Source organism: Acomys minous (genome assembly GCF_964271855.1).
Source record: "Acomys minous genome assembly, chromosome: 2".
NCBI classification, from domain to species: domain Eukaryota; kingdom Metazoa; phylum Chordata; class Mammalia; order Rodentia; family Muridae; genus Acomys; species Acomys minous.
Genome location: NC_140484.1, coordinates 145,237,987 through 145,250,494, shown reverse-complemented (window position 1 = coordinate 145,250,494; position 12,508 = coordinate 145,237,987). Strand labels below are relative to the sequence as shown.

At 46.2% G+C, this 12,508-nt stretch overlaps 1 protein-coding gene across 15 annotated transcripts in view; it reads left to right on the top strand.

Annotated features, from left to right (window-relative positions):
* Positions 1-12,508, top strand: part of SOX6 (SRY-box transcription factor 6) — a 602,500-nt gene that overhangs the window by 523,816 nt on the left and 66,176 nt on the right. For all 15 annotated transcript variants that reach the window (XM_084771677.1, XM_084771678.1, XM_084771679.1 and 12 more), the window contains 3 exons: positions 393-542; positions 6,144-6,327; positions 8,858-9,042. In XM_084771677.1, the coding sequence (XP_084627803.1) occupies positions 393-542; positions 6,144-6,327; positions 8,858-9,042 (519 nt within the window). The remainder of the gene's footprint in view (positions 1-392; positions 543-6,143; positions 6,328-8,857; positions 9,043-12,508) is intronic.

Sequence of the window (12,508 nt, the reverse complement as noted above, 5' to 3'; positions counted from 1 at the left end):
GAAGATTCCTTGCAGAAGTTTGAGTTAGTTTCTTTGTCAATGAGTGGACATGCCGAACATTAAAGACCTCTATAAAGCGACTGCAGGCTCTAGAAGGGATGCTGGAGATTGCTTAGCTGAACTCCTTTTAGTACAACTGGGGGAGCTGAGTTGTGGGAAGACCAGTCTTGTGGTGTCACTGCGGGAATAGCCATAGCACCGCGCCTCTTACTCTTGCCCTCTTCCTCCTGAATTTTCTTGCCCTATCTTATTTTCCACTTTAATAAAGGAGTGAGGGAGAAATTGCAGGGCTGTGGGCGATGTTATCTGACAATACGGTAAGTTTTTTTTTTTTTTAACCTGTTTCAGCAGCATTTAACGAGACCGACGACGTTGCCTTCTCTGTTTTGCAGCAGCTCTACGCCGCTCAGCTGGCCAGCATGCAGGTGTCACCTGGAGCAAAGATGCCATCAACTCCACAGCCTCCAAACACAGCAGGGGCGGTCTCACCTACTGGGATAAAAAATGAAAAGAGAGGGACCAGCCCTGTAACTCAAGTTAAGGTACTTGCTTTGCCGGATTGTGGGAACAGTTTGGAAAATTGCTTTGTAAGAAGGGTAGTGAGCCTGGCTACGCTGGGAACACGCAGCTGGAACACAGCAACATAAAAGAACCCAAACAGGCCTCATTATGGGGACTGTCATGATTGAGCATTGAGAAACAGGTGTTTCCCTTCTGATAACAATAGCGCTATACTGTGAGAGCCTTACCTAACTCCGAAAGCTCACTCCTCAAAAAATCTCTCCCTTCAGAGTCGGGATTTCATTTTTTAATGTTCACTGGCAGGAATTGCTGTGCTTTTATTGTCAGTCTTTGTCATAGACTTGCAACACTTCTCGCCACGTTCCTTAAGCAGGTGGGGGCCCACTCACAGTATCAAAGTAAGTTCTTTGGTGTTACAAGAGGACATGAACTGTGGTACCCGCCATTTGACCACTTCCCCTTGGTGGGGAGGCCTGGTGGTACTCAGAGGAAGGGGAAGCAGGCTACCAGGATGAGAGCTGATAGGCTGTGACCGTATGGTGGGGGAGGAGGTCTCAGACCTAGGGGAGGGAATAGGGTGAAAGAGGGAGGGGGGAGCGGGAAGATACAAGTGAGGGGATAACAATCGGAATGTAATCTGAATAAATTATTTAAAGATAAAAAAGAGAATCAAGGGGAATCTAATGCTGGACTTGGCACTGTTTGGTGGAGGCCTGTCTTTCAGAACTGGCCATAAAGAGGAGTTGAGGAATAGGGTGCCGTTGACAGATGGAGCTTTCTGTGTTAGGTCATTCTGACGGGATAAACGGGCTTTCTCAGTCCTGGGTGAAGTGTTGTTGCGTGCTTACCTTAACTGGCTTGTCAATATCCTCACACTGGTTACCTGAGGGCATCCTGGCGACAAGGGAAATGACCAGTCACTTCAAATATGTGCTGCATCTGGTCCCTATAAGTTGGCTGGAGGGACTGTGTCTGCTTCCTGTATTGAGTTAATAAATTCACAGAGTTTGGAGAAACAATTGTGTGTAATTGGCTATAGCTTTGGAGAGGTGTGCTAAGTGCAGATGCATGGCTGTCACATGTCTACACGGCACATGGGAAGTCCATGCAGTTGTGGAATCTGCAGATAAGATGCAGTCGAGAGCAGTCAGCATCACCGCTGGGCGCTTCATAGTCACCGAGGCAGCTTCACTCTGGTAGATTTTTAGATAGCAAGGTTGAGATTTCAGAGAACCCGCAAAAATAATGAACTCCAAGTATCAAAGACCAAAAACATGAGTATCCTCAAGACATCCTGTCTGTGCTCTACTCCCAAATATTACATTAATGCCACCCATTCTTTTAGATTCTCTAGAGAAATAAGATGAAATTACACTTAGTTGTTACAAATCTTGAGCTATCACAATTAGCACAGGAATTATAAGTGGAAACATTATTTTATGTCCCATGAGCTTATTAGTGAATAAAACTCAGCACAACAGCTCAACCCAAGGACCAAGCCTCTGCAGTTGTTAGGGAACGCATATGTGAACCGCCAGCAGCCCAGGCTATTTGGGTATTAAATATTTCAACATGAAAAAGTCATTTTGTAATTTAAGTTGGCCAACTGGAACTGCCCCAAACCAAGCCTTTACTGGATGAGTAAGTGTTCCCTGGCTAAATTCAAGTTTCTATCTGCTTTTACCATTCCAGCTTTGTGGGCCAACAGATTTTATATTACTCACTTGACCACATGCAAATTCTTAGGCATAAGGGCTCTGTAGGGTTTGACTTGACTATTTTATGTTAGCAACAAAGGACCCATTTCTTATACTTCTTAAATCATGTATTATACATGTGAGCAGAAATATATAAGGCAAAACATGAAGTGAGCGTTGACATGGAATGTTCCCATTACTGAAGAACTTCTGAGAGCAAACTCAGTCCCCTAACTGTGGAGACTTGATCGTCCAGATCCACTATGTGTCTCAGTGCACTTGCTTGCCCTGTCTAGAGCGCGATTATGCATCGTATACTGCACGAGCAAGGTTGCAGGAGGCAGCAGAGATGAACAGAGGGCTTTCATCTCCTCAAAGTGTGCCACTGCCATCTGGGAGGTGATAGCATCATGGGCCATGTCTTCTCTAACATGTAATGAGCACTCCGTAAATGGTGGTGGTAGTGGGGGTGCTCACGGCGGTCATGAAGGGAGTGAAGGGAGTGTCAGTGTTGGAATGGAAGTATCTGGCTGCGTGCTTCCATACTGAGAAAGACCCAAAGTCACTGAGCTGGGCTGTGGGTAGCACATATTATCTCTATGTACGGCAAGAAATGTCTCCGTCTGGCAAGCCACTCTGAGTCCCTACGGGCTGTCTCCTGACAAACACCTGTGCTATTTTACACTGGGTGGAGGGGGAATACAATTAGCCCTACCAAAATGTCACAAAATTTCACTATTCTTACATAGAAAGAACAAATGTTTTCTCAGAATAAATATTCTCAGCTGGTGACATGGTGGTTTGCCTGCGTCCTAGCCTCCCATAAGTTGTTGCTTTTCTAGCTTATATCTGCTAGTGCTACCATCTGTGCCATTATGAGGTTTGTGTGAAATATGTTGTATTTTTCTCTTCTCTATTCATATTGTCATGTTCTGTATAAACTCATAGTTACTGAGTAGACACTACATGTTTTGAATTTCATAGTGTTGGCTATTAAAATGTTTGCGTCTCTTTAAATATCTGGCCTATTCTGAGACACAGAACCATTGGAGCCTCTCTGGATGTACTTTTCATACTTGTTAGCCAGGTTCAAAACAGCCAGGAATCTCAGGGTAGTTTAGCCCCATAATGAGGCAGCAGCTTCCTAGGGACTTTACTTAATGTCCTGCATGCACATCAAGAGACCCCCTTCACTGTGCTAATGTGAGAGTAGGCCATCCACAGTCCTTTATGAACAGGCAGCCATTTTGCTTCCTCCCTTCTTCACTCTCTCAGCCTCAAGTCGCCTTCTCACATGCATCTGCTGATCCGAGCTCAGCTACCTAACCCTGCGGGCCAGTCTTCTGCAGCTCCTCAGCCTTCTCTCTCTCTCTCTCTCTCTCTCTCTCTCTCTCTCTCTCTCTCTCTCTCTCTCTCTCTCTCTCCCTCCCTCCCTCCCTCCCTCCCTCCCTCCCTCTCTCTCTCTCTCTCTCTCTCTCTCTCTCTCTCTCTGCACGTCTGTCCTCCTTGGTACTCCTCAAAAGTTCTGTCTTCATTAGCATTCATAAATTCTGAGTTCTCTGCTCAGGGAGGCTGCCAAGCTCCCTGTACCGCTTTCCAAAAAGTCCTTCTAGGTGGTCAAGTGGGACCAGTTTAGAATTCTCTTATCTGGGGAATTGCTGTGCCAGGGCCCTAGCACAGACGCCTGAAGAGCACTGTCTAACATCATGTCCTGTGTCCTCAGGGTGAGGTCTTAACCTGGACAGTAAATCCGATGCTGTCCCTCTATCATGATTTACAACTGAGAGTATCTTGACAATAATGGTGAATTATAAATAATAAATTAGAGCATATTTAAAACTGAAAAAGATGTTATAAATTCCATGCTTTCAAGAAAATTGGAGAAAAATGAATACAGTAAGACAAGGCACTTACAAGTAATAAGTGCAGTTCTTTAGGTGAACAGTAACTGGATGGGATTTAGTGGCAGTTTAGACACCTGCAGAAGAAAAAAAAAGCAGAGAAACTGAAGGCACAGAACATAACTATATAAAGTGAGGAAACACAGAGGAAAGATTGCCAGTCCTGGGGGCAGCATCATATGGTCTGTCTAACACACACAACTGGAGGAAAGGCTCAGGCTTATGTTTGAAGAGATAATGGAGGAACATTTCTCTAAGTGGACAAAAACTCTGAACTCAGACATTTTAGAAGCTTAGCAAACCCCAGATAAAAGAAACATGGGGAACGTGAACGAAATGCTTAGCATATAAATTGCTATGATTCTAGTGTGAGTGAAGGAAGTGACTAGTCTAAATACCCTTTGAATTAAGGGCAAAAAGAAGCAAGTTAATTTAGTACATCAGATAATTTTGATATTCATAGTGGATGTAATCTTGTTTCCCCAGAACATGCCCTATACTAAATATAGATTAAAGTGCATTGCAACACAGATGTGACAGAACACTTGTTTCCTGTAAATACTAAACAAACCAACCAAACAAACAACATCAACAACAACTGAAACATAGAATATCACTACAATAATATACGAATGATCTCTTTTCCCTGGTCATTTGGTAGAAAGAAAAGTTGAAATATGGAGTCCAGTAAATTAGATTCAAATTCTTTCCTCCCTGGATGGCTTTGAGAAAGTGGTTTTTATTGTTTTGACTTTCATCTCTTCATATGTTAATCTTTAGTAGTACAGACCCTCCTGGTGGCATCCGTGGCTGCGTGGCCTAATGCACTGCCGGTACCCAGTGCAGCACGTGGTGCATGGCCACTGCTGCTCATGCTCCTGTCCCTCCTCTCGCCCCTCCTCCTCCAGTGCTGTCCCTAGTATATGGCCATCTTTTTATAGATGGAGAAATAAGCCTTCAGCGAGGTCACATGTTTACACGGAAGAGAATGTTCTGTCACCAGATTCTGTTGTGTATTTTCAGTAATGTCATTGAAAGTGAGTTCTCTGTGTCCTCCCAGATCTGACATTTGCTGATGATTTTGCTTCAGATTTCAGTAATGCAGATCTTAACACTGAACCTTTGGGTCACATACTCATATTTAATATGTCTAATATGATGGAAATACTGTCTGTAGTTCTCTGATGGTAGAGTAAATGAGACACAATGAAAACAAGTTGCTTAACTTTCAAGTCACTGGCTAACCTAGAGTTCCAAGCCAAAGATGAAAATACTGGGCTCAGTGTAGAGGGATACAGGCCTTAAAATAGACATTCCATAAATATATGTAGCAAAGATTGTAACAAGACATCACTTTAAGCACAAAAAATAAATTGCACATAGCATAGCATGTAAAACATAATTATAATGTATGTTTGCTCTTCACAAAAATTAATTTTAAACATGAATAGAGACCAGAATATAAACCATAAGAACACCCACACCCAGAAAGCCACAGAGAAGCCTGTGGTGTGGCATGGGACACCGAGGGCAGAGGCTCTGGAGAGCAGGAGATGGCTTCCCATGGTTCCACTCTAAAGCACTTGGAATTGTTTGATTTAAAATATATATTAAAAAATTAGCTGCAGGGACTATTTATAGTCACAGGAACTTTTCAGAGACACTAACACAAAAGCACTACAGAGCTACTGAAATTTTAAATAATTCTTTGTAAATGCCCTAGGTTAATTTAGATCCCTGAAAACACATTAGAAAATTAAGCTGTAATGTGAGCTAATTCAGATTTTAATTTGGCAAAAAGAATGATCCAACTACACAGTTAATGTAAATAGAAGCATAACACAGGGAAATTAATGAGGTTCCTTCCGATGAATCTTCAAGGAGGTAGATAATTAGCTTCTTTTGTTATTATTGTAGGAGAACATGGCATTGTCTCGGAGGTGTAAAATAACTGTGGCTTACTAAGTGATAATGTGCTTCATTTGTCTTTTTTAAAATAATTATTTATGTTAAACTCTTGTAGGATGAAACAACAGCCCAGCCTCTGAATCTCTCATCCCGGCCTAAGACAGCGGAGCCCGTGAAGTCCCCGACATCTCCTACCCAGAGCCTCTTCCCAGCCAGCAAAACCAGCCCTGTCAACCTGCCCAACAAGGGCAGCATCCCCAGCCCCATTGGAGGAACCCTGGGGAGAGGATCCTCTCTAGGTAAATGGCAGAGGCCTGTGAGCCAGGGAAGAAAGCAGGCTGGCCAGTGGGCCACTGCGGGGAGCCTGAGGTCCCGTGTGTTCCCTGGGAAGGGTTGTGGGTTCTTTCCACTGAAGCGGAGCCCACCCTAGTACCTGGGCAACTAGGACTTTTGGGAAATGCCTCAAATCCTGCTAGGATCCATTTTTTAGATGATGTCTGAGTTTTATCAGTTTTGTCCAAAAGGTAATTCTGTAAGGGCATCAAGAGCTGGCTTCACAGAGGAAGCCATGTCACAATGTGCCCTTTCTTTCTTGCCCTCTGGTGTGCATTTTCAAGGATCTCTGGGGATCTTCACACCCCTGTTTGAAAAGTGTTCTGACTCTGGAGTTACTTCGTTTTTCCTAAACTCTGAATGGGCAATAGCGTTGTCTGTATCGCTCATGGGCCATGCTGTATGGCCAGAAGGGAACAGTCCACCTGCCAGGGTCTATGACAGGTGGATCCCAGCGCGTTCACGTGCTTGGGCTGAATGAAGCGAAGGCAGGAAAGCTCCGTGAGCAGGAACAGAGCAGAAACATCGAGGGTGGGGTCACCGGACTCTTCATGTCTCTTAGTTTCCAAATAAAGGTACAGAGATTCAAAGGAGTTGGGAGTTAGACCTGCCATTTTTCTATCACATCCCCTTCCTTGTGTTGCTGAAGCACCGTGCCTATTACTTATTATAATTAGATATGGTAATATGTGGGTAGACTTATTACAATTTCACACTAGTCTTGCTTGTTTAAGTCTACTTGGCTTTTACAAGTTAGGCAGCGTAGTTCTTACAGGTAGCCTGACTGGGCCCCAGTCCTGCGGTGTGAACTAGCAGAGCCAGGACTTACACCCAGAACTCCCAGCTCTCGGGACGCTCACAATTGGAGGTGAGCTCAGCTGGGCTGGGCGTGAGTGGGGTTTCTGGCAGTGAGGTGTGGGATCCTCACTGACACTTGGGACATCAGCACGTGGACGGCAGCTGGGTCTGACTCCCGGTAAGGTTCCTGTCACAGGAGCCACAGCTTCTCCCTCCCTGTCAGGGGCACTCAGGGAGAAGTGCCACTCACCCAGCACATCACTGTGAGCATTGGCTGCTGTCTGGGGAGTTGGGACATGAGAGAAAACAGAGCCAACATAAGGAAAACGTGGCCCGTGTGCAGTGTCCACTTTTACATCTTGCTTGTTCCCTGGGATGTGCATGCAAAGGGACAGAGATGGAGCTGGCATGTCACAGGCCTGCTCCTGTCAGCAGTGGAGCATGCTGGTTAGGTCAGGAGCCAGATGGGTGGGAGCAAAAGCATCCGGTATGGGTCAGCAAGCTTGTGCAAATAATAGTGCACAAAAGTGTCTTTTTTAGCTGAAAAACTTCAAAACAAAAGAAAATGTTTTTTCAATATTCTATAATAAAGTAGCTGACTTTGAAAAATGTTTTCATGGAAAGTTTTTGTAACTTTTTTCAGCTCACACACATATATATATATGTATATATGCATACGTGTTGTACGTACAAGGCATGTGGTGTGAACTTCATTGTATTTTGTTTTCCTCTGTCTCTGTGAGGTGTATGCATATATGCATACATGCCTCTCACACACATGTTTGATGAAATACATAGGGCCTCACACAACAGCAGCTGAAATCTATCAGTAATCAAATAATTGCTGTCCTTTGTCTAAAAATGGAAAAAATGATCGCAAGTATTCATTTAAGCTGAGTAAAATGCAAGGCGTAGAGGAAAATTAGTTTCCATTTCATTTTTCCCCCCTGGGTTACATGGAATATAATAGAAGAAAATGTTTATTCTTACTTGATTTGAGGATTTGTGCTCATGTGAAAACCATTGCCACACATACTGCTTCCCTGTCGGGAGCGGGGCGTCGGGGAGAGGGCCGGGAGCAGTGGGTGTCTGAGCTGGGGGTGGGGCAGGGTTGTCATCTCCTGGTAAATAACCGAGGCAGCATGAGAAGGAGAACGCTTCATTAACCAGCCAGCTCTTGGAGAATGGAGAGCATGGTGTGTTCCATCCCACCCCCTCACTCCTGCAGCGGACACATAAACACACGCACAGATGTCACCGGAGTGCACATGTTCCCGCTCAGGTCTCATTCCGTTGGGCCGCGATCTCCTGTCCTGCATATAATACACTAAATCAACAGAGGATGTGGATAGAACTCCCAGCTGCCTTTCTGCCTAGCCCCGTCCTGTCCCTCCCCCACAGACCAGGAAAGATCGCACACAAATTGTAGACACAAACAAAGCAGTTACCGCCTCCCAGAAGATCTAGGACTGGAATGTAGGAGCCATAGGCACAAGCAGGACAAATGCACGCCCCGTACACGGAAGATTAGAACCTAGGCCCAGTCATCTGTGGGAGAGTAGAAAACAGCCCACACAGCCTGAAGTGCTGGGGCATCCTCCGTGGAACAAGTGTGCCCCTTCCTTGTTCAGAGAACACAGCCAGCACTTGGGAGACCCCGTCCCCACACACCTCTAATAACGCACCCTGTGTACACAGATATCCTGTCCAGTCTCAACTCCCCGGCCCTGTTTGGGGACCAGGACACGGTGATGAAAGCCATTCAGGAGGCTCGGAAGATGCGAGAACAGATCCAGCGGGAGCAGCAACAGCAGCCGCATGGAGTCGATGGGAAACTGTCCTCTATGAACAACATGGGGCTGAGCAACTGCAGGAGTGAGAAGGTAACGCTGCACCCCTCCCCCCTGCAGGGCAGACCACTGCTTCACCCCAGCCTCTGCCATTAGGGCTTCCAGGTCCTGGCCTGCTACCAAAGATCTGGGCTTCCAGCTTGAGGCCCAGCGTGTCCTTTACTTAAGCCTGTCCGGTGTCACATGCTCCTATTCCTGCTGGTTGGCACTTAGGCTGCCTTCTGCATACCCAGCTTCCCTGTGTGTCGGCGAATCTCTGTCCCGTTCGGAAGTACTCAGGAGATGCCTAATAAAGACTGCAAGTTATGTAATTACAGTAAGCATGGAGGGTGAGAAGGTTTAAAGGGATGCACAGGAGTTCACAATAGTGGTTAAGTGAATGGCCGCCTCACCGTTAACTTTGATGCTATGCTTCCCATCAGAAGTAAAAGACAGAACGAGCAAGTTTCAAACTGCATTTGATTCTTATCATTTTGATTCAGCAAATCATTTATCCAGCGCCTCTTCTGAGATAGACACACACACACACACACACACACACACACACACACACACACGTGAGTGAGGAGCAAATGCCTGAGCTAAACAGAGCACAGGCTGATAGGGGACAGGGACCACGCAGAGGTGGGCAAGTAGTGTCAGTCCATGTCCAGGAACCAGCGGAAATAAAGCCAGTTACAGGGAGGAAGCCAGCTTAGAGTGGTCATTTGAGAAGTGTCAGTAAGGACCGCCTGGGGCTGTGACTCAGGATAGAGACATGGATGAAGCCGGTTGCCACAGGAACCGGCTGGAAGGCACTGCAGAGAGAGAGCTATGGCTGCACAGGCCAGTGTGGTCAGAGTGTTAGAGGAGCAGGCGTAGCAGAGGCCATGAGGTAAAAGTCATAGCCTTGGAAAAGCACACTAGACCGCGTGGGCTCTGGGCGGGCTCTCCATTCCCTCCCGCACTGCGCCTGTCCAGGCCGTGAAGGAGACGTGACTGACGCATTTGGCCCCTGGAGAAGAGTGGAGGTGTGGTGACTGGGGGGGCTGCCCCTGATGGGACAACTCACTCCTTGTACGCACACGAATACTTGCCCAGCGCTGAGCTGTGAGAAAAATGTCTGTTTATTTATTTATTTACTTTTAAATCTAGGACTACTGTAGAGGGACAAGTGAATTCTGTGATAGACAACAGTAATCGTTGTTAAGTAAATATTTTAAAAACATTATATGTTTATTCAGTAAACTAAAACTGCAGTGTGCTGAGCTCAGGCCAGGAAACTCCCCTTTGCTTCAACCCTTGTTAGCTGTGGCAAGGACACAGTGGCAGAGTTTGTACACTAGGATAAAAGTGTGCGCGTTCCCCAGTTCTCTGCAGGCTTTTTCTGTTTGCTCCCAAAGAAGTTGGGAGCGTGTGGTGCTGTTTGTGTTCCTGTGTGCTGGGGAGCACAGGGAAGCACAGGTGTAACCCTTTCCTGCGCGACTACACGCTGCCTTGTATAGAGAAGCAGGGAGGCCAGTGCCCAGGCAGGGCGCTGTAAGGGGTGCTCTCTGCAGCTCCCTGAGTCTCTGCTCCTTCCCTCCCCCCCCCAGTCACCCCAACTTCCCTACCCCCGTCTGGCTTCCCACTGTTGCAGGAACCTTGGCTTATGTCTGCTCCACCCCAGTTTCCTCCTCTCTTTCCTCCTGTCTTTCCTCCTTGCCTTCTGTCTGTGTGTCTGCTTCCTAACCCACCTAACCCGTTGTGACCTTGCTCTAACTTGATGGCATCTATAAAGTATTTCAAAATAAGGTCACATTCACAGCTGCATAAAGGCTCAGACTTTCCCGTTAAGGAAACAGTGTGGCACATGAGAAGGGGTGCAAATGTATAGCTCATCTTCTAGGCCTTACTGCTGTACCCTTGGGCCCCTCTGGGGGGCATCTGGGGTGCAGGGTAGGGTGGGGCTAGTAGGACTGATAATATGATGGGACACGTCAAGCCTCACATGGACCAGGAAGACTATCTCCAGAGAGAGGTGAGCTCCCAAAGCCTGGGAAAGATGTGGTTTTCCCCTCAGTGTTCACTGTACTGTGACTGTCATTAGTGTCCTACAGGATCTGGCACACCATACAGAAACGCAGGCCACACACATACCCATAGACCACTAAACAAAATGAATAGCTTGCACGCTATGTCCTTATTTACTATGATCAGTTGGAGCTGACAGTCAAATGTGGGCACGATATGCTTCAAATTCCAAAGATTAATTTTTATTCCCCATTGACTTTTCTTAATTCATTTGGGAGGAAGAAATCTGAAGCTAAATGAAAAAAAAAATGATAGAAAAATGAGAAATGCGGGTTGACTTTGAACACACTGAGAACACTCTGAGGGGAACCGGGTCCCAGAAGGTAAGCGTCAAAGAGGCTTCCACAGACCCAGGAAGCTGTGGTGTTCTAGTTGAAGAGACTCACTACATCAGCCGACAACTTTCCTGGGGCTGAACTTGGGACACTGCAATGCTCTTTAGGGATGCTATGTATATTGACGGGCGCTTATAGCATCCCAGGCCTCCTGAGCACGCCCGCTGGCTGGGGTGGTTTGTGTGACATGGCTTTGTTTGGCGTCTAGCGGGAATTTCTGGGCTTGCTAGGCTAGTGGCCTTGCAGTTAGAGAATCTTCCGGAGCAGCACTCCAGAGCCCCTGGCGGCAGCTGCTCTTGGGATCCAGATCTCCACCCTAATTTCCTGACTTTCCTTCCATATGGGGCACCACTGTTTCTTTTCACTTTTTCTTCTAAGTCAAAAAGTAAGACTAGGATGTGGATTGGGACCAACCTACTTTACTATCTGGCTTCAGAATCACCCACCTTTAACTATTGGCCCAGTTTTCTTTAGGTATAAAGACCTTTAAATCAGACTTGGAAATGTGTGAGCTTTTTGTTTTGTTTTGTTTTGTTTGTTTGTTTGTTTTTGTTGTTTGTACCAGGTATGATTAAACAACTCTATGTGCATAAGCAGTGTGGGCTACCATTTATGGCCCAGGAACAGGAAAGGTGTGTTTTTTTATAGCACACATAGGCTCACATGTGCATCCGTAGGAATACATATTTACTCATGATCTGTTTCACTTTATTGAGCAAATCTCTATTTTCCCACTTCAGTATGAGACATCACTGATTTGATCGGCCAGAACGGCACCAGTGGAGTTGCTCTGGGTGGCTGTTGCAGGGTTTTCAGGGTCGGCTAAGTACACAGATTGTGGGGACAATAGCCTGTAACGGCACCTCGGGAGCACTTCCGCACCATCGTCCCCACCAGCATCTGCACACCAACTGTGAGTGTCCTGCCAGCACAGGCTGAGCCTCGGCCCTAAGTTAGTGTTTCCCACCAAGGGCACCAGCCGGCCACATCTGTGCTGGGCACCAGTGCGATTACATCATATCATGATGGATTCTTTACCATACTTTATTGTTCTGACAATTCTAAGTATTTTTGTCGTGACAATCCACCGCAGAATTTCAATCTCTCTGCTT